Below are 22,454 nucleotides of genomic sequence, written 5' to 3'. Positions count from 1 at the left end.
TTAATACACTCCGCATGCATTATTTCAATAGCATATAACTGTCAGTTCACAATCTAAAATAATCACATAAGCTGAGATCTTTGAAATTGTTGTGGGCACTCTTCTTGGACATTAGAAATAATGATTATGTTAATGGTGTTACATGTGGAGATATGGAATGTTAAGTTTAGATCTTTGAAAGAGTGCCCGCAACATTCCATATCTCCACATGTTACACCATTAACATAATCATTATTTGTAATGAAATGTGACATTCATCATAAAACATAGATCTATGCATTAATTTAACCATTTTAATCATATTAATTAATGCATCACATAGTTCAATTAAACACAAAGTTAAGATAATTAACTTTAGTTTTTCCCTAATCTATGTTCGACACAAAGTTGACCAAGTCAAGGTCAACAAGGTTGCCACATAAGCAGGAAAACTAGAAGTGTCAAAAGGCAAGACAAGACAATTTGCCTCTCAAACTTTTTCTTTTTGACTAGTTTATCAGCTAGAGGATTATTTTTCTTTTTTCCCCTTGGCTTATTTAACCAAAGGCTCTATTTGTTTCTTTTTAGAATTGCTAAACCTCTCACAATTCTTATAAAAGTCAAGAGTTCTTGTATCCTTTGAAAAATCTTTATATGGAAATCCATGAAATCCTACAGACATCTTGGGCTTAAAAATATGTATGCATACTCCATCATCACAACCATAAATGTTAATTCAAATTGCCATGTTAGTAGGACGAATGTTAATTTTCATTTGTGTTTGTCACCTTCCGAGTGATATCATCGATTAAAAATGTTCATTGTTTCCCCGTCCTTTTCTTTCATATACCATATTTCAATCAAAAACAATTATAGGACAATACACAACCTCTTACTCAAAAAACCATATTTGGAAAAGAAGTCCCCTTTGTTGAATCTTGGTTTACATTGCTCGATGTCCCTTTTTATCCAATGAAATCCAACTATGTATTGCAATCCTTCTTTGCCATCTGTATTTTGTTTTCCCTTTACAACTGTCACTTTATCTTTATTGATTAACTTTGTGTTATTGTTGATCCAATTTTCATATTACTCGAAGCTTAGTTTTCTTCGATGAATGTTATCCCAGTGATGCTTCATCCTAATGGGGACACAAGGCCTATTGAAAAACTTGGGCACTTATTAAAGTATGCTTTAAAGTTACTCGAAACCAATTTTTGTTCAATTGAGTCTTTAGTACTTCAAAATCTATGTCGTGTGTTTACTTCGATGTCAACGATTTCGATCAAGTTTACCTTTTGTTGGACTCATCCCTAACTTAATAACTTGCTTTGTTTGAAGTTGTATCTTGAGCTGGCCCTCCATTATATTTCCCTTTCCAAACAACTCATTCCACGTTAGCTTCTACTTTGACTTGCTTGAAATGATATTTTATTTCATGTCTTTCATAAGGATGGGTCCCTCTATCACACCTACTTCACATTTTGGCTTTTCAAAGAAAATCTTTCTTCGATGAGGATTGTTTCTTCTTTCTCGATGACCATTTTCAATCAAAATTTAGGGTTTTTTAATGTATCCCACACCTTTCACCAAATAATTGCTTACTTCAGTGTTTGATATTTTATGTTATTCAAAAATAAAGTTTGTTCGATCAACTCTTTAGTGTGCCATGCTTCTCTTTTAGGGACATGCATCATATCCTTCGTTGTTGCATTTGCTTTTACATAACTTGCTAGCTTGGCTAGTGGTCCTTTTAAGTTATTCTAAATGTATTTCTATCTAATGAAGCTCCAACCTTTCTACCTTAAACAACTCAGATTTCACATCATTACTTTCGAGTAGGGTTTGCCTTAGCCACACATCATTTCAATTTGCTCAACACTCAATATTGCTTGATGCCATATGTTGTTGTTTTTGTAGTTTTTTATTTCGCATTTTCTTGGTGAAATGTTTCTTTATAGCCAAATTAAATAATCCAGAGGATAGGAAGGTTATTCTTTGTGATCACTTTTTTACATGGGAAAATTGCTTTCGTCTAATAATTAAGCCCTGAAATTAGGGTTTTAACCCATCTTCTGAATCTTTTATTAAGAAGCCAATCTGGGGTCGCCTTCCTAACCTTCCCCTTTAACTTCGAATGGATTTTATCCTCGAGAAAGTAGGAAAGGTCGTAGAAATTTTTTTAATGGTAGATTCTAATTCTTCATATATCTTTGACTCTACCTATGCTCGGATTCTTATAGACACAAATGCTTCTAAAGGACTTTGGGGAGATATTAAACTGTATACTCCTAGGGGATCCTGGACTTGGACATTGCATTATGAAGGTTTTCCTCTTAGATGTAGGCAATGTTTTAAAATAGATCATTTTGTGGCAAACTGTGATTTTAAAATAGTTAAGTCAAAGAAGCTTTCTTCATGGTGGAAGGGGAGCCTCTTCACGGCACTATACAATGGTAAAGAACTCTTACCAAGAGGACGAGAATCATATGGAAGTTATGCAAGGTATTACTAATCGATATAAGAGAAGGTTGTTTTGGATGGGGGTGAGGTGCCCTCTGTACGTTCTATCCTAGATAAGGAGGAGATTTTTGTTCCTAATGGTTTGGAACAAATGGTTGTAGTGGGGGAAAAAATAGCTAGTCAAATTGTTAGTTATGTGTCTACTCACTCTAACATATGAAATACTTGTGTTACTTCTATTGTTGGCCTTGTCCAACACGATAATGTTGTGACTATTGTTGGATTTTTCCAGCAAAATTCTAAAGCGATTCCTTTGGTGGAGGTTTCTAATGCTAGTCCTATCCATAATGTTATTCTTGGCTCAATTATTGTTGACTTTTTTCATGCTTCCAGCATGAGGGCTTTGGATTCTCAAGCTTGGCAGGATAAGGTTGTTATGGTGGAGGGAGGCTAGATCTCAGTTACTGGAAAACATCATAAGAAGTCTCCTCATTTTGACATGACTGTGTTCCTAGAAAAAGGGAGGCAAAGGAAAATGCTTCTTTTTCTATTTGTTTTGCTAGTTTTGTGGTCATGGTTTTTTTATACTATTGGGGTAGTTTGAGCTTAGTATTTATCTTTCTTAATTGTTGTTGTTTTGGGTGTCTATTGGTTTTTGGTAGTGTTTGGCATTGGGGATCTTTCTGAATATCTTGATGGTTTGATGTTGTAAAGGGTTTCAAGTCCCTTCAAAACCTTTTTTTACCTTAATTTTGAAAACGTGCCTCTTTCGATGAGACCTTGTAAGATTTCTCCAATTGGGAATCTTGCTTGACAAGAAGACTATCTTTCTACCATTACATAATAGCTTCATGTGGAAACAATGAAACAATAACTAAATGAAATCCTTAACATCCTTGCAATTTAACTTATGGAATTTACAATATGTAGTGATTTAAAGAATCAACCAGGGCTTTAAAAAATTCCTATTTGACCAAATTAAATTTGAGTTTCATCCCTTTCTTTGTTTTGTCTCTACAACCTTTCATGCAACATCAATATGTTAAGTCAGCCTCAAAGTTTAGGTGTACATCCAAGGACTATGTTTGTTAGATCATACCCAGGAGATGAATGTCAAGAGTTTCTCAAATATTAATTCATTTCACCACTCTTTGATCTAGCATTGTTACAAGCAGAATTGGCAAAATTTTGGCATGTGTCATATCCCTTGAACACATAGTGTGTTATTCACTTTGACTTGGGATTCACAAAATATGTTGGTAAGTTGTGTTATATATACCCTTTTAAGAGTTCGTTTATGTGAGCACCATATCGTAAGAAGGTAGATAATGATAGGGGAAACTTTGAGAGGTGTCAAACCATTCATTTTGTCTAAAACACCATCTATGAAGAGCATATTTTAACTTTAGCAAATATCCCATTATCTTATGGGATTTTTTACCAATAAATTGAACAAAATCATTTACAAGTATCCAATCAAGGATTTATTATTATTTTTGAAGAAGCAAAATTTTGAGGTTATTTGAAACATCAAGGAAATGATTTTACGATGTGCATCTATTTTTTTGGATTCGATTGTGTATGTTTTTAAGCATCAAATCCAAAAACATAGATTCACATTTCTAATGGATTGTGGAACTCTAATAAGATTAATGCTTTTACACTATTATTATGTCATCAGCTAAGGTCAAATTAATCAATTTTCTTTTAGAAGAAAGAAGTTTAATGGTCATTTTATTAGAGTTGAATCAAACAACAAAAAATATTCTAAATTAAAATGATCCAAACACACATAGGGACAAATTCATCAAATATAGACGATGCAATGAGTTGTATAAGAAATAATAAAAGTATACTAAGACAAGACAAGGTGATGGAAAAAATGCAAGGACACTAGTACATTCTAACAAAAAGATCATTCATGTCAAGCTATCCCATTTCCAATTGGCAAGCTAATGCACCAAGCCCTTGTCTAATAAAACATGTTAGTAAGCAATTTGACTCTCTATGCATAAAAATGTTTACTAGGACAAATGTGGACAAGATAAAGTTTACAAATAAGATGTAAAATAACAGGAGATCCATTTTGAGTCACCTATGCATAAGGAAAAATACAAGAATCTTTCTTTCCATTTCATACTAGAGAAAAAGTTTAGCAAACATTTGTAGAATTACATGTTTGCAAGGGAATCGAACTGCAATATTTTTCCATTGACTTTTCCTAGAAAAATATAGCATTCTCCGCATAAACCAAGGTTTAATTCACGGGTCTACAATTCTATGTATCTTAATTCCACACATTGTTTATGGTTCTAAATTATATAAAAGAGAATTCAAATCCAACATTGCAAGAGAGTTAAACATTAATCTTTTATTAGGATATGCTACCTCAAAAAATAACTAAATTGAAAGGACATAGTTAACAATGTTGGAACAAATTAGTTATGGCATAAATTAAATTATAAGTAAATGTGATAATCACATTATCATTACAAAATACAAGAAGAAATTGATACACTTGTAAGTACCAAGAATGGAAGTCATCCTTCAATCATGGATGACTTGTAAAACATCTCATATGCCTCAATAACTTCTAAATGCCACATGGCTTCCCGATTAGGGAAGTTTGATAAATCAACAATCTTGTGCCCCTGTAGATTACAAAGCTCCTCAATAAGAAGATAATATATCTTATCAAATTTACACTCTAAAATATCAATTTAATTCCAAGTTGCAACTAGTTAAACATATATTTACATCACAAACATTATATATACTAAATATGATCATGAACCATTTTAAATGTTTTAAATAGAATCAAGTAATATTAAATACAATAAGTGATAAGATGTGCCAACTAATGCAATTTGCAAATTCGAAAAATGTCATTTTAAGTTACAAAAAGGAAAATATACTATAAATTTGACTATGAGGCTCACAAACAATAGACAAATACATATATGTCAAAATTTCAGCATTGGTATTAAAAGACCATAATCTAAATAGACCCCCCTTATCCTTCAATCTAGTGTCGAAATTAAAGGTGAAATTATTTTACTACGAACAAAAAACACATCAAAAATAAAAAAATAAATAGCTCATCAAAGTGCATCCTATAAGTGTTTTGATTAAGTAAAAAAAGGTTTTGAAAGGACCTGAAACCTTATACAAAGGGACAAGAAAGATATAACAATGAGGATCTTAAAACAACTATGGAAAACCACCCAACAAACTAGAGGGACACACCAAAGTTCCCAACAAGAGGGCAAACAGCCCAAGAGTTCACAGACCATCAAGATTTACATTTTGGTCCAATCTTTTGAGAATGCAAAGACATATCAATTGAAGGTTTGGAGGATTTGCCTTTTTTTCCTTTAACTGATGTCCAACCATCTTCCACCTTCCTAACAACCCTTTGCCAATCCCCACTAACCCCCCAAAAACCCTCATAGCAGGAGAAGCACCAGCAACAATGTTCTAGACAAAGTCAGCAGCAGAAGGAACAACAACAACATTCTGACTCAAAGTTGCCAAAGGAACAACAATCGGATCAACAGAGTCAACAGCAAGAGATTTGTCAACATCAACATTCTGAGTCAAAACCGTCGTATGGATAGCATTCAAATCATCGAAGACATCAATATAATCCTTAGCCAAAGTGATATCAATATAAGCAGAGCTATCCAACCCATCTACATCCGTGGCCACTTTCTGAACCATATAGTGATCATCTAAAACCCCCAACCACCAAGAAGGTGATTTCTTCGATCTAACCTTGTTAAATGAGCATCGCACAACAAGATGGCCAATCTTATGACATTTCATTCATCTGAAGGGAATACTCTCATAATCAAGAAGTTGAATCCAAGAACCATTTGGAGAAGCCAACTTCAGCATAGCAGGGAGCCCCTTGGAAACATCCATCTCCACAAGGATACGAGCATATGTTATCCTATAGACATTGGATGAGACCGAATCAACCAACAAGAAATCCCTAAGGGCATCCCCCACAACCTCCAAAACTGAATACTGTCAAAACTGAAGGAGAAGATTCAATAGGTTTACCCAAAGAGGAATCTTATTAAAGGATTCAGTAGTCGAATCAAATGTCGGATACCAAGGTTTGGCCATCAAGGGGAACCTTTCCTCCCAAGAGAAACCACGACATAGGATGGAATTTCTGTCATCAGAATTAGCAAATTTCACAATAAAAAAAGCCCTTGCCACAGGGTAAATCTGAACTAAATCCGAAATAATTGGTTCCCAATATTTGGAGATCCAAGTATGCAAATCCGAAAGAGAGGGCCAAAAACCCCTAAAATGAAAAAAAGTAGCAGTAAAAGAGTAATCCACCACATATCTGTTAATCTCATCAACAATATTTGAATCAAGATGAAGTACAAGTGGGTTACAGAAACAGGCACAGTCGAACGACTAACAAAAGGCATGACAAAATGGATCCCCTTCCTCAGAACACGAGCATTAATACTTACCTCAAAAGTGGCCACATCCGCATAAGAAATTGTAGATCTCCCCACAGCAACTCGAGACGCATCATAAGAAGCATCCACAGCAAGAGTAGCTAGAGCAATGGGTGCAGGACTTGTGGCAAAGACCCGGGCCACAACAGGAGGGCAGAAAGCCTCCATAGCTGCAGCTGGAGGGAGAAGGGAATCAATGGCATTAAGCAGGGAATGATGAGCAACCTGTGATGATTGAAGAGACCCACCAAGGGAAACAGCAACAACACGTATCCTCCCACAATCAACATCTAGGTGAGAAATCGTAGCACCAGGATACACCTGGGCAAGAGCACATGGAGCAACGTGAGCAGGAGATGTGGTAGGGAACTGGGCCGCGACAGAACGACGAGAAGCCTCCACACCAACAATGGTCGAAGAGCAATGGGCAGGAGAAGTAGTTTGAATCACCACTCGGGTGGGAGCAGGAGCCATCATGTTCTTGGTTGTCTCCTATAAGTATTTCACATAGCCAAATTTTGAATTTAAGATGAGAAATTCATCTTTTCAAGCATTTCTAGCTCCCACCAAATCGAAATGATTTCCAATTAACTCATACGATTAGAGTTTCTTTACAAAACAAATTCCTAGCTTAAAAAAAGAAATAAATCTAATCTAATAAAACAATAACCATTCATGAAAAAATACATTAAAATTGCGTCAAACAAAAGTCCATATTCAACTTCTAAAAATTTTGGACTCAAAGCATTCCCAACTACTAATAAAGCAAGGTAAAGTAACCCTTGACCACTACATTCCAATAATTTTTCTACAAATCTCACATGTATTTTCTCCATTGAACATAATAGCCATATTTCTACTAGTTTTAATTTGATACAACCATTTATATGACATACCATATTTCTAAAGTTTCTTGAAATATTTAATATATTGGTTTATTTTTTTAGATGATCTATTGCTTATAACAACCACCATGATATCTATTGTGGCCACAACATGCTTAAGTTTGTTGTAGATTCAAGCTACTACTTTTGATTTGTAGCTTCCTATCTTTCATCAGTTTGTTTGGTCATGCTTCCCATTTTTATTAGTTTTTTGAAAGAATAATCCTCAGCTCCCATACAAAGCCTCTTTAAATACCTCAATCTATATCCCATTTTTCATCACTTGATATGTTTTTGCTTGAATGCCTAGTCCTTGAAGGAATTTTCTTGTATAAAGTCTAAATTGTGGTAATCATTGTTAGAAATTATTAGATTGATTAAACAATTTCCTACATAATCTTGTGAGAGAAAAACATGTGTACAAGTTAACATAATAACTAAAATGCACATATCAAAGATATATGACATTTATGACAGAAGTGCACAACATACAAATTGGAAAAAAATTATACAAAGTTGATGAAGGTCACTCATTTAAACAAGGTTGCAAAAAATAAAGCTCTCATTGAATCGTTGTTTTGATGGCTCAAGAGGCAATTTTCAAAAATACTTGTTCGAAAGAATCCATAAGCATTACACAAAATTCCTCTAAAATGTAGCTTCTTGACTATATTTTTCCAAATTCTGAATATAAATTATTCAAGTTTTCACCAAAGTATTAAAGTTTCCTTGTTCTAGTCTACCATTTTACAAAAAGTATTAATTGAGGAGAGTTTAAGCACTAGAATGGTTTTAGTGGGAAGTCTTGGGGAAGTCATTATACACATCTTGGTCAATTTTAAAGTGGTTTTGATAAGAAGTTATGCAAAAATCATTTTTAGGTTAGTTACACTGCTAACTCTTTAAAATGTGTTCTCTTTTTGGGGGGGTTGATAAAAGGTTGTAGCGCTTGATTAAAGATTTTCTCCATTTTACTACATTATCATAGGGTCAATGGAGATAAATGCCTCTAATATTAATACAAATTATAAAAGCTTTTAAAATGGTTCATCCATTCATAGTTCATGTTCATAAAAAGATTTGTCCTTCAAAAAGAAATGCAAATAATGACTCAAAATACCCGAATGAAGGTACAAATTCTACCAGCAGTTGGATAGATGATCATTGATTGATAATCTTCCTCTGAATTGAGAGGTACAACCCCCTCATAGAAAGATTTGCACTAAATTAAATGACAGGATGTATTTTTAACATGAAGATACTAAGGCTTTCTGACATTCACTCATAAGCATGAAATGAATGTGATTAAAGATTTACAATAAGGTAAAGAAAGAAAGATCAACAGACGGCCATAGGACCACTTACTGAGCCTTCCATATCCCCAGGGAAATAATGCCTCCAATGTGTCTCTTCTTGGTGAAAGTATGTTTATTTGCGAGTTTATGTTTATTTGCGTGGAACCCGACTTGGATTTTCCGTTTGCCTTGGTACGAATTCAAGCCTATATCATCGATGTTCCTTTTGGCAATATTAATCTATAATTTTCATGATTCAAACTTGTCAATGTGGGGAAGGACACCGTGTACATGAACAAGTTTGTTTAGATGCTTGAGTGCAAACTTGGGCATTCTATCGAACAATTCCCATGCATTGCGTCAAACCGATTACACGCTCCCACTTTTAATAATGGGACTTGACTAGTGTTGATTGGGTTGATATGGGTATCCCATCCTTATGAGTTATCACAACTCGGTCTAGCACAATTCCGAAAGCACAACTCTCTTAATGATTCACATTCTTCATGTATCCTTCGAGCTCAGTTATTCAATCAAACAGTTGATTGCATTCTCTTCACGCAAGCCCGAGTTACGCATTTGTAGATCTCTCATGACTTTGAGCAACTCGATGCACCTCCTTGTTTTTGAAGTTGTGCAGCAATGTTTGTGGCACTTGACATTATTTGTATTTGTATATTTGATTCAATGTCCTTGTTGATAATTTACCAGACACTTCACATTTATCTATCCTTCTCTTCAATCGAGCTTCAACATTTGAAATTCATAATTGTCATCAAAGTACTTCATCTATCTCATGAGCCAAGAACAACACCTATTCTAATCATACGTATGTCCATATGTGATCCTCAGTCTCGCAATGATTGTGTCTTCCCTTTAGAAGGCATGGGCCTGAGCTTTTCTGTTTGATGTATTGACATTCCATCAAGCAACTCGTGAGCACTCTCCAATTTCTGAGAATGATATTACAGGTTCACTATGTAACATTTATCATTGCCAATTATCACCACTTTCACCAAAAGGGTCAGTGTTACTTCACATCCATGACCTTCTCTTTGTGACATGTGACCTTAGAATTTTGATGCTTTCCATAGAGACGTGGGATGAAAGTAGATGATTGCATACTTGAAGCCTTTCAACATATTTCCAATCATGGCCATAAGGAGTTTTTAAAAGTGTGAAATGATAAGTCATGGCAATTGGCAGTTAGTTCTAGTAACATTGGAACACAAGTCACTTAGATTTTCGTCATAAGACCATGTCATTGTTGACTGATCAGGCAACTTGTTATCTTTACTAACCATTTGGATCACATGACCATATTGCTTTGTTCACAAACCCAAACTTAATGTTTTGGGTTTGAATTTTGAAGCACTTGAACTTGAAAACTAGGCTTGGGTGTGTAATCCTGAATCGTTGAACTCTGAACTTATTCCATTCATACACAGTATGTGCATTTAAACTATATAGGTCATTTTCTTGAAAGAACCTTTGAACTATGAATATGACCTATTGGACTTTGAATGGTGTCTTTGAACTGAACCGAATTCTAGTACCTAACGTGGTCTTGCATATTAGACTCTGAATTTTGGGTTGTGAATCTTGAATTTTGAACCATTGAACTTGACCTCCCAAACCAATGAATCTACATTTCAAACTTTGAACATTGAATATAAAACTGAACCTCTGATTCTAAACCTTGAACTTGAACTCCTGAACCAATGAATATGCATTTCTTCTAAACCAATATTTCAAGCCTGACAATGGTGGACCTTTGATATTGAAGTTTGAACTTTGAATTTGCAAAGTCGAACTTGAACTTGAACTCGAAATTTGAACCCCGAACCATGTGAACCTTCGAACTTGAACTTGAACTTGAAACTCATGGTTCAAGTTCAAGTTCAACACACAACCCTAGAACACTGATTCTTCATAGATCAAACTTTACAAAGGAATTGTTACTAACAAAACCCACAAGAAACTTAAACTGAAAGTATGCTTACAGTTTACATAATGCATAATCCATCAATCAACAATATAATTAACTCCATGGAGGAGGGTTAGTACATTCATTGATTTCTTAACAAGATTTAAATGTTTAATTAAACAAGTCATTTTGGCTTTCTTTCCTTTAATAAAAGTATTGAAAAAATCACAAAGATGAAAATATGTAACCATTTAAATCTTCTTCGCTTGAATTGAATTAAATTAGACATTAACATATATTTCAAAGTTATCTATAAAGTACAATTTGGAAAATGTTCTAAGGAGAGGGAGATACATCAAAATCAGATAACTCATCAAACGAATCATTTGGCTTGATTAGTTCTAGGCTTATATTTTCCACATCTTCCCAAATCCGAAACCTGATCCTCATTCATAAAGCGGTCAATCCAACCATAGGAAGGAGGAAATCTCATGTGAAGGAAGTGCATAAGAAAGTCCACATTTATTCTAATGATTGGTTTTTTTTTTCTGAACCATTTACGATCTAATGTAAACACAATGGAGAAAAGGGGCACATTTCGCATGCTATACAAGCTTAAGTCATAATTGCATGACCTAGGGATCAGATGTTCTTCATTTGTATTTATCAACACCTCCAAATCTCCAAGATAAATATCTTTGCAATTTCTTCTACATAACAAATCGATGTTGAACTTTTCAGACTCAACCATATGCACCATTGCAACAAACATTGAGGAAATGTTTAAGGGAACTCGATACCTATCAACATTAAAAATTATTTCTTTCCATATATTTCTCTTATCACAAGAAAATGTGAAAAGAGAAGCATTTCTTTGATTCTAAGACCAGTGATCGGCTCATCAAATTCTTTATAATAGTATTTGGGTATCAGGTCCATGAAGCCTAATAATAGTTTACATGTTTGGACCTATAGTTAACAAATTCTTTACAAATTGTATTTATAGGTGTAACCTAAATAAGAAAAATGAGTTTCAAAGAAGATGAAAAAAACAAACTAGTTTGATTATCTTCTTGTAAGGTGAAACACAAAGGTTTGAAAAGGCATACCTCACGGACAAAACATAATATCATACTATTAAGATGATCTTTGGACTTCTTTAGATATTCATGTTGTATACTTATTAACCATTGTCTTTTATAATTCTTAAGCAATAAATCTTATCTTAATGAAACTAATTAGCTAAATGCCTTCGATAGATACTATTTGTATAAGATACATACCAACCAAGTAGAACAAGTGAAGATTAAAGGTCCTAATACCGGATGCTTCCATCTCATTGGTGTAAGCTTAGAATTTCCACTCTCAGGATACACCAACAAAAGGGGAAAGCATCCCTACATCAAGAGAAGCTTACGATCATCCAGTAGACATGGTTATAATAAGTGCATTCATCAACTCCACCTATAAATCCATAAGAAAGGATGGAAACCCAAAAGTAAATAGAAAATGGCACTAGTTGGGATCTATAAACGCCAAAAAAAGAAAAGCATTGATATCAAGAAGCGGGAACAATCTAAGACTGAAACAAAAACCTCTCGTGCTGAATTAACCTAGCAAATAATACTTAGTGGAAGGATCTCAAAGCGAAAAGTTGTTGTATCGAAACAATTCATTGCCCTACTAGAGAATCAAAGAAGAAGTTTATGACAATATTGTTATGTTTGGGAACTAGTATGGTTCACAAGCATGCAATATTTGTGAGAAACCCACTCTACTTGCAAGTTTGAATATAGAACATTACATTTTTTCGTCCCTGAATGTTGATGGTATTTCTTTAGGGGAGTATCCTAAGCATTGTCAGAGCATGCGGAGATTGGTAGCATGATTGACATGTTGCATTCATGGTTGTGACTGTCATTGATGACAACATAGTATGTTTTCTGTGAAGATTGGCAGAGTAGCAAACAGAGATTGAGATCGTACCGACAAAGGATTGATGTTAAAGTCAAGTGCAGTTGAGGATGTCTTCCACACTGTGTCCTGATGATGACGTTAAGTGTGCATGAAGTAAGATGAAGAAATACAAAAGATATGCTTGATTTACAGAGAATAGTATACAAACAGAGTTCTTTAGAAGCAGTTTCTAATGGTTGGATTATATCTCCTAAAAGAGATAGAATCTTTATGTACAAAGTTGTACAACGACAGTAGTCAATCTGATGGTGATGTTAGCGAGTGCGCAAGGTCTGAAGTCAGACGTGTGAGAAGTTGTAAAGACTGTGAGCGGATAGTGTTGTGTAATTGCGAAATAATTAATTATCTTAATATGGTCCTATTACAATTAATTGGGAATACCTCAAGGAAGACTCAAGGAATTGTTTTGAGGACTTGGTATAAATGAAGGTTATTTAGCTTTTGGTAAAGTATGAATTGGATGTGCATGAAGTGCAAAGTCTACGAACAAGAGCAAAGTAATTGGTAAATGCAAGTAAGTGATCCAAGGGATTATTGGATGCGAAGTTTGTGATCTGGTATTGAGATCAGAAGAAGCAAAAGTCTAATTGACAGGGCAAAGGAAGAGGACGTACAAGTACAGTTCATTTCTATGATTCTGCAAGGAATAATACAGAGATCATTTGGAGAGTGGGTTCATTGGTCTTGCCCCTGATGCTGTTTGGACAGTGAGTCCATCTGTCTTCTACAACTCTTAACAGGGATTCAAAGTCTCCTTACAGGGACTAATATTTACTGAATTTTTTTATTGACTACTAACAAGGTACATCCTCTAACAAGGAATATGTATATTAGTGCATGATCTTGTGGGTACCATCCCCACCGAAGTTTTTCCCCTGATCAAGGGTTTCCCTAGTTAACATATCAGGTGTTATTGTGTGTGAGTATCTTGTTAAGGTTGTTGATTATATTATTCATATGGTTAAGGATTAATAAGGTTGATTATTGTTATAATAGTTGGAAAACTGATTACCACCACCCCCCCCCACCGCCGCCCCCCCCTTTCAGTTATATTGGCAGACTTTACATTCTAACAATCCTCAATGGGCAAGTCCTTACATTTTATCAAATATTCCCTAATAGCTCGTCTTCTCAATTGTTTCCCCCTAACATCCAATGTAGCCTCAAGTACTAGAATCAACTTACCCTCATCATCTAATGGTGGTAGAGTTGTGGAAGGGAGCACACTGTGTCATAAAGCCTTCTTGAGGTGTGACATATGAAAAACACTATGGACCTTACTGTCAACTGGTAACTTCAACTCATAAGCTACCTCACCCACACACCTAATTATTTTGAAGGGTCCATAGTATTGTGGTTTGAGCTTCTTTGCACCATTCTTCTGGAGTGTAGACTGTCTATAAGGTTGTAGCATCAAGTACACCATGTCTCCTTCCTCAAATGAATGCTCAACTCTTTTCTGATCTGCATATTGCTTCTGCTAGTTTTGTGCTCTCTAAATATTCTCCTTGAGAGCCTTAATGATATCTTGATTTTCTTGCAACAAAACTCCAGCGCTAGGCACTCTACTATCACTCATCAATAAATCAAGAAAGTTGGGTACCTCCTAACCATAGAAGACCATAAATGGTGTCATTTGAATGGAAAGATGGTAGGTGGTATTATAGCAATACTCACATATATGTTAAAAGGTTAGTTTAATTTCATTTATTAAATTACCTTTATTCCCTTCTTAAGATTTCCCTATATGCACTTGCATTTCCATTTAATAATTAATTAGTAATTATTAAATGCCACTTACCTCTTAGGCTTTCCCTTTTTGGTTTTCTGATCTCCTTCTATAAGAATTGATCATTTGTAAATATATCTCATCTTTTCAGACTAATAATACAATTTTCCATATTTTTAGAGCAAAACCCTTGCCTCTTCTTTGTCTTTTCTTCTCTGTGACAGGTTCCTACATGCAGGTGTTCTTCGAGTTTTGTGGATTTGTATTGCTCAAATCCTACATTGTATCAAAGCCTTACTTCCTAGAGCTTGTTCTTATTTGGAGAAAAAGAGGAAGGGGGGTTTGATAGAATAGACCTAACTTTTTCGGGTATTTTTTGTGAAAATAGGGGGTCTCTGAAATTCGGAGCACTTTGAGGCCAAACAGACCTCACAGTTCGGTTCAGAAGACATCGAAACCCCTATTTTCATATAAAATTTGTCAATTTTGGACAACGTTGACTAGGGAGGCAAAAAAAATTGCATATTAGGGTCGTACAACCTCTAGCATGCATATCGAGGCATGCGCATGTGATTTTTTAAAGAAAAATTAAAAAGCGATGTGGAAACACCGCAGCGGTCATCTTAACCACAATGGCCACCATCGTGATTATCCTAACTGCGGTGACACCACTAGCAGTCGACCTTTACACCATAGCGGCCTCTGCCAATTTATGTCGTCGTGGCCCCACCTGCCACCAACTCCCGCCCCTCTGACGCCATCCAAGCAGCTCCGCCGCCAACTATCATCCACCCTCCACCACCGCTCCACTCGGCCTCCAGCCCACGATCACGTGGGGGGCTAGGGGCCAGCGCCCTTTTTTTAAAAAAAAAAAAGGCTTTCTAGAGGCCCAGGCAGGCTTTTCGGTCTAACTTGAGAATATGGAGGTGTTTTTTGGATCCGAAAGAAGTGTCGAAAAGTTGATTCAAAGACGGAGATCATTGTGAAGGTATTTTTTGGATTTTTTTCTAGTTTGGTACCTTTTTTTTCACTTGAAGTCAGATGATATTTTCTATATTCCAGGAGGCGTAACTTGCTCATTTTAGCTCCATTTTTCAATTCGAAAGAAGTGTTAGAAAGCTCTTCTTGAGCACTATCCAAATTCTCTATTATTTTCATCGGTATTTCTCAAAGGTGCATGTGATTCTCAAACTAAAGTTAGTTTTCTCTTTTCTTGTATACACATTCCTTCTAGCAGTTGAGGTTCAATTTTTGAATTGTGTGAGGTGTTTTGTATTATTGTTTTTGTTATTTACATTAGTAAACCAGAACTTTTACAAAAAATAATTCAACACCTTCTAAAATAATGGTCGAGAGCTCTTCTTGTCTAGAACTTCTAACCCCTCATAACTATCACACATGGAAGTCTCTGATGACACGGCTTATCCGGTCAAAAGGGTTGTGGTCTTGTTTAGACATAGTGCAACCAGTTTTACAGAGGCTTTTTGAGGTCATCCATCACAAGAACAAGATGGATTAGGAAATGGAGTTGATCATTTTACAAGTATCCAACAGTCTACAGTTTCATCTTGATGGGTACGTGCAATACCCCTTTAGCTATGTGGACCAAGCTTGAAGGCTTGTTTAGTACAATGAATGTGTTTAGGGCACTTCAAATTGAGGAAGAGCTTACCTCTCTTGTACCGGATCCTTTTCCTTCCATTGAAGACTTCTTGATGAAGTTCAAACAACGGAGATCTTTATTGCAGGGTTGTGGGAAAATCAAGACTAATACTGAGTGCGTTTACTTGATTCTTTCTAAGCTTCATGAAAACTTTCAAGATTTTGCTTCTGCCTTCTATTCCAACAAGGATGCTTTGGGTACTAGATTTATCATGTCATCCTTTGAGGTCTTTTGTAATTGTTTGACTTGTGAGCAAGCTAAGCTCTCTTAGTTGGATTCTCTCACAAGCTCAAAGACTTATGCATTGGTAGCTCGGTCATATTCTGGGACGAAGGAGAAGAAATAAAAGTCACATCCTATAGAGTATCAGATTGATTCTAGCCCTCACATCACACCAGGCCCACCTCCCCCTAAGGGAGATAAACCAAAGCTAGAAAGATCGGTGTGCTTATTGTAGTAAGTCCAATCATGATGAGCCACGTTGCTATGAGAAGAAGTTAGATGGCTATGCCAAACAAATTTCAGATTTGACAGCTCTCCTTCAAAAGAGCATCATTGATATTCCTTCTACTTCTCACAAATCTTCTTCATCATCATCATTTCAGTCAAATGGTAAAGATATAGGAAAGGGTCATGCACTATGTGCAACTACTACTCCACACTCTTCTAGATGGTTACTGGATTTAGGTGCTTCACACCATATGGTATCTTCTCAGGATTTGTTCTCTTCTTTTGAGGCTTCTCCTACTCCACACATTTTGACGGGGAACAACATTATTTTAGATTAAGGTAAATACAGGTTTTGAAGGGACCCGAAACCCTTAAACAAAAGCAAAAGATCAACATTAAGAACCAGTTAGGTTTTAAAAGGACCTAAAACCTAGAGTAAAGCAAAAAAACACAAAAAACTAGGTTATACAAGGACCTAAAACTGCAAGTTTAAACCAAACACACCCAAGTTTTACAAGGACCTGGAACCTAAAGTTTTAAACAGAAAGCTAGAAAATAAAAAACAGAACCAGCAACACCACCCGGACCAGCAACCAACACACCAGCGACCACAACCAGCACCTACAACAATTCCTTGATGCTCTTTTCCACCTCCTTGCCAGCTTTAGCAATAGCCTGGATAATTATCAATCATGGCAGAAATAAGAACCTCAAGCATTAGCAATCTTTTTCCTCATACTCTACCTCGTTATCTTGCTAGGCCCTCTTGGACTCCTCACCATAGCAGTGTTTGGAGACATGATCTCCTCATTGCTTTTCTTGCCCAGGCTGGTCGCTGCAGCACACAAACTGGAAGTGACCTACTCCATTCTCTGCTCACTTTCCTTAATAAGTTGACGGAGTTCCAGCTCATTATCCTTTAGTCTGTTAGGGATGTTACCAACAAGTTTCTCCAAGTGAGCTCTCATAACACGTTCATAGTCCAGCTCTTTCTAAATGACTCCAACCTTTTCCTTGAGCGCCATGATTTCATTGTATAGCCATGAATCCGCTTGTAGAGAAGCCTCTGCTTTAAATTTAGCAGTATAAAGAAGGGGGAGTTTCGCATGGTGAGTCTAACCACTATTACCTTCTTTAGTCCTAATCGCAACATGAATTATAATGTTGTTGACCTGGATGTCAGTGTTAGCATCCTACTTCTCCTTAAACTCCTCTTCCTTCTCCTTACTCGAGCTTTGCTCTTCCATAACAAGGACATTACCCTTGTTCTTTTATGTGTCAATGTCCCATTTTCTCCTCGCCAGGTTTAGTATTAGGAGGAGAAGAAAGAACTGTATCTTTCCCCTCATCATCCTTTAAAGCTTCAGACCCAACATTTGATTCAATTTTTTTGTCCTTACTTTGCTCCACTTGGTCCTTACTAGTAGACATGCCCTTACTTCTAGAGTAGCCTTCCAGGTTCGAGCTAAGGTCTCCCATTTTAGTCTTATTGTCATCCTGGGCAGAATTCTTAGAATCTGTCACTTCTTCAACATTCTTCTTTTTAATCTCTCGCTTGTGACCCTTTTTAATGCTCTTACTATCACTGGTGCCTTCCTCACTTTTAACCTTTTTCTTTGAGGGTTCATTACCAGACACTTTCCTTTTTTTTCTCCAAAGTCGAAGAGGTTTAACAACCTTACTTTTACAATACTTTTCAATAAGAAGGATTAAGCCCTCGTGGAGCACAGGATGAAAATCCTTCTTCCTATGAGCTTGGAGACTTTGTATCAGAGAGTACTTTAGGTAGAACAAGAAAGAAATTCTATCTTTATACCTAAAATGATTTAGGAACACAAAATGAAACTTATGGACTATCTTAGCTCTACCATCAAGTATAAAATACTCACGGATACACGAAAGAACATCCTCCAGATTACCTTAATCTGGCTCAGATCATAAAAATCATCATTCTTCTCCAGCCTTTTCTCCTCCTCATTGGTTTTTTAGGGAATTTTTTGAAGGCCACATTCAAGATATTGGTTTCCTTGCTGAATTTGAGACCCTCCATTGGAAGACCCGTAATCTCAGTGATGAACTCCTCTGACAATCTCAAAATCACACAGTTAAATCCTGATAACAATATATCTCAATTTAACTTGCTGTGGAAATTATCTCCTACTTATCAATTGATGAGCTTAAGGGGCTTTCTAATGAAAGGTTCATAAGGCACAACACTTGGTGAAGGTTTTGCAAATGGGGTTGCAAGCTTTGGGTTTAACCATGGAGAAAACTCTGTAGTTAAGCGCGCTCAGGCTGGAGTAGTACTGAGATGGGTGACCTCCCGAGAAGTCTCAGTGCTTCACCCCTGTGAGCATCACCTAGATCCAATGAGTGCTAAGTGTTCCATTTATTCTCATGAGAGATGGATTCATGTTGAATCATTACTCGTGAAACATGGGTCAGTGAGTTTGACTCAAAATCACATAGTTAAATCCTGATAGCAATATCTCAATTTGACTTGCTATGTAAATTATCTCCTACTTATCAATTGATGAGTTTAAGGGGCTTTCTAATGAATGGTTCATAAGGCACAACACTTGGTGAAGGTTTTGCAAATGGGGTTGCAAGCTTTGGGTTTAAACATGGAGGAAACTTTATAGTTAAGCGCGCTCAGGCTAGAGTAGTACTGGGATGGGTTACCTCCCGAGAAGTCTCGGTGCTTCACCCCTGTGAGCATCACCTAGATCCAATGAGTGCTAAGTGTTACATTTATTCTCATGAGAGATGGATTCATGTCGAATCACTACTCATGAAACATGGGTCAATGAGTTTGACTCAAAATCACACAGTTAAATCGTGATAGCAATATCTTAATTTGACTTGCTGTGGAAATTATCTCCTACTTATCAATTGATGAGCTTAAGGGGCTTTCTAGTGAATGGTTCATAAGGTGCAGCTCTTGGTGAAGGTTTTGCATATGGGGTTGCAAGCTTTGGGTTTAACCATGGAGGAAACTCTATAGTTAAGCGCACTCAGGCTGGAGTAGTACTGGGATGGGTGACCTCCCGAGAAGTCTCGGTGCTTCACCCCTATGAGCATCACCTAGATCCAATGAGTGCTAAGTGTTCCATTTATTCTCATGAGAGATGGATTCACGTTGAATCACTACTCATGAAACATGGGTCAATGAGTTTGACTCAAAATCACACAGTTAAATCTTGATAGCAATATCTCAATATAGACATTATCAATTTTTTCATAAGGTCTTTTATTTCCATTTTACTTCCCTCAATATTCCAAGTAATCGAACTCTTGTTGTTCAACATGTTAATGATGTTAAGAGAGTCTCCTTCCAACCAAAGATTCTAAAAACCAGATTCCACTACCATCATTATAATGAAAAGAGCAATCGTTGCCTCTGCTTTATGACTAGTAGACTAACTATAGGGATAGCAATAACATCCACAACCATGCTATAATGGTTTCTCAAAACACCTCCACATCCAGCTTTTCCCAAGTTCCCTTTAGCAAAGCCATCAAAATTACCTTTAATATAGCCCATAGGTGGAGATCTCCACTTAACATTCTGCCTCTGATCCTTTTGTTTTGTTGTAGTACCTTTTGCTTTCATAGGATTACTTATTTGAATCTCATCAGACATTTTCCTCTGAGATTTGAAATTCTCTTTTATAGCTCTGATTATATTATGACCTAAAACCCAATCAAGGGTCGCCTCATTTCTGAAAATTCTATTATTCCTCTCCTTCCAGATACCCCACCAGAGATGAGGTAGAGCAATCTTCCAAAGAAAACCAATATCATCATTCTTAGTAGGACAAGTCCAACCCTGAAAACATAGATCAATGTTATTGCGTTGAACCCAATCTAAATTCCAGTATTTGAGAATATAGCTCAATACATTCTGGCTAAAACAACAATTTAAAAAATGGTGGTTCCTATCTTCAAAGTCCATCTTACAAAGACAACATATATTCACCAAGTAGACTTCTCTCTTTTGCAAGTTATCCAGAGTAAAGATTTTGTTTTGAAGCAAAGTCCAAAAAAAGACATTGATTTTTGTAGTAAGCCCTTTAATCCATGCTTTAGCCCACAGAGGAGTATTTCCTTTATCCTCTGATTTGAACACTGAAGAGACCTTGAAGTATCCTCTTGGTTCAATCTCCCAAACCAAAGTATATTCTTTTTTAGGGTAGAGGCTAACAGCATTCAAGGCCAATTGGATGCTGGAAAAATTTCCTGATTAATGTCATCAATATTGACCCATTTACTCTGAGCCCAGTGATTCTCCACATATTCACCAAAAACTTGTTTACACTTGTCCAAAAAAGTCCTATCATCAAAATCCTCAATCAGAGGATGATCCAATAGTCATTCATCATCCCAAAACCTGATCTTGCCCCCAATACCTACTTTCCATTTGCAACCATTGTTTAAAATATGATTATCTCCCTGAACTGCATTCTAGATTGCAAAAGAAGGAACAATAGGGTAGGAAAGAAAATCAGAAAAGGAAGGAGCCTCATAAAGGTACTTATGTTTCCAGATAGAGCTTCATTCCTTGTTATCATGATAGACTCTCCAACCCTGTTTAGCTAATAAAGCTTCATTAATACTTCTGGTAGATCTTATACCTAAACCCCCTTCCAGTTTAGGTTTAAAAATCTTATCCCAAGCAATTAATGTCATTCTCTTCTTTTCCTTTGTACCGTACCAAAGGAAGTTCCTTTGAATTTTGTCAATTGCATCAGCAAATTTTGCTAGGATCCTAAAAAAGCTCAAAGCATACGTAGGAATACTCTGAAGACAGGCTTTGAGGAGAGTAACTTTACCAGCTTGACTCAGTAAATTAGCTTTCCACCTAGCCAGTTTCTTGTTGAGTTTCTTAATAAGATCCTCCCAAAAACTCTCTGGAGGATTCAACCCCAAAGGTAATCCAAGATAGGTACGCAGGAAAGATCCTATAGAGCACCCAAGAATGTTAGCAATCTTACCCTGTCTAACAGCTAGAGTGTTAATAAAAAATAAGGAACTCTTGTTCCAATTAATCAGTTATCCATTTGCATAGGAGTAAAGGTTAAGTGCCTTTTTAAGATTCCTCACCTCTCTAACCTCAATTTTTCAAAGGAAAATAGTATCATCCACAAATTGTTCATGAGAAGAAATAAGAGGATGAGACGAGGGTCTTGAAACTTGAATTTCCCTTTAGAAACCATATTCCCAATATATCTCCCTAGACAGTCAGCCATCATAGTAAAAATAATTGGAGATAAGGGGTCACCCTGCCTCAGCCCCCTAGAGGGCTTAAAAAATTCAGTAGAGCTCCCATTGACTAGCACAACAATCGAAGAAGTAGAAACTATTTGCATAATAAGCTTAATCACATTGACACTAAAGACATAAGGATCTTTTGGAGAAGGGACCAATCAACTCTATCATACGCTTTGGCTATATCAACTTTCTTAATAAAACCCTAATTGTTAAAAAGAGATAACGAATGGATATTTTCATGCACAGAAATAATGGAGTTAAGAATTTGTCTACTAGGAATGAAACCATTCAGTTGCTCAGAAATCAAAACTGGAAGAATGTTCAGCAATCTCAAA

General features: G+C 36.1%; 1 protein-coding gene across 2 annotated transcripts in view; it reads right to left on the bottom strand.

Annotated features, from left to right (window-relative positions):
* Window positions 1–4,794: 4,794 nt before the first annotated feature.
* The window catches only part of LOC149538820 (recQ-mediated instability-like protein), a 100,426-nt gene continuing 82,766 nt past the window's right edge, over window positions 4,795–22,454 (bottom strand). For both annotated transcript variants that reach the window (XM_089800142.1, XM_089800143.1), the window contains one exon: window positions 4,795–5,093. In XM_089800142.1, the coding sequence (XP_089656268.1) occupies window positions 4,983–5,093 (111 nt within the window). In that variant the 3' untranslated portion in view covers window positions 4,795–4,982. The remainder of the gene's footprint in view (window positions 5,094–22,454) is intronic.

Source organism: Cupressus sempervirens, chromosome 9 (genome assembly GCF_028749045.1).
Source record: "Cupressus sempervirens isolate cs-2001-9-10 chromosome 9, ASM2874904v1, whole genome shotgun sequence".
In the NCBI taxonomy this organism is placed as follows: domain Eukaryota; kingdom Viridiplantae; phylum Streptophyta; class Pinopsida; order Cupressales; family Cupressaceae; genus Cupressus; species Cupressus sempervirens.
The sequence above is the reverse complement of the archived record's forward strand: the minus strand, read 5'-3'. Positions and strand labels throughout refer to the sequence as shown.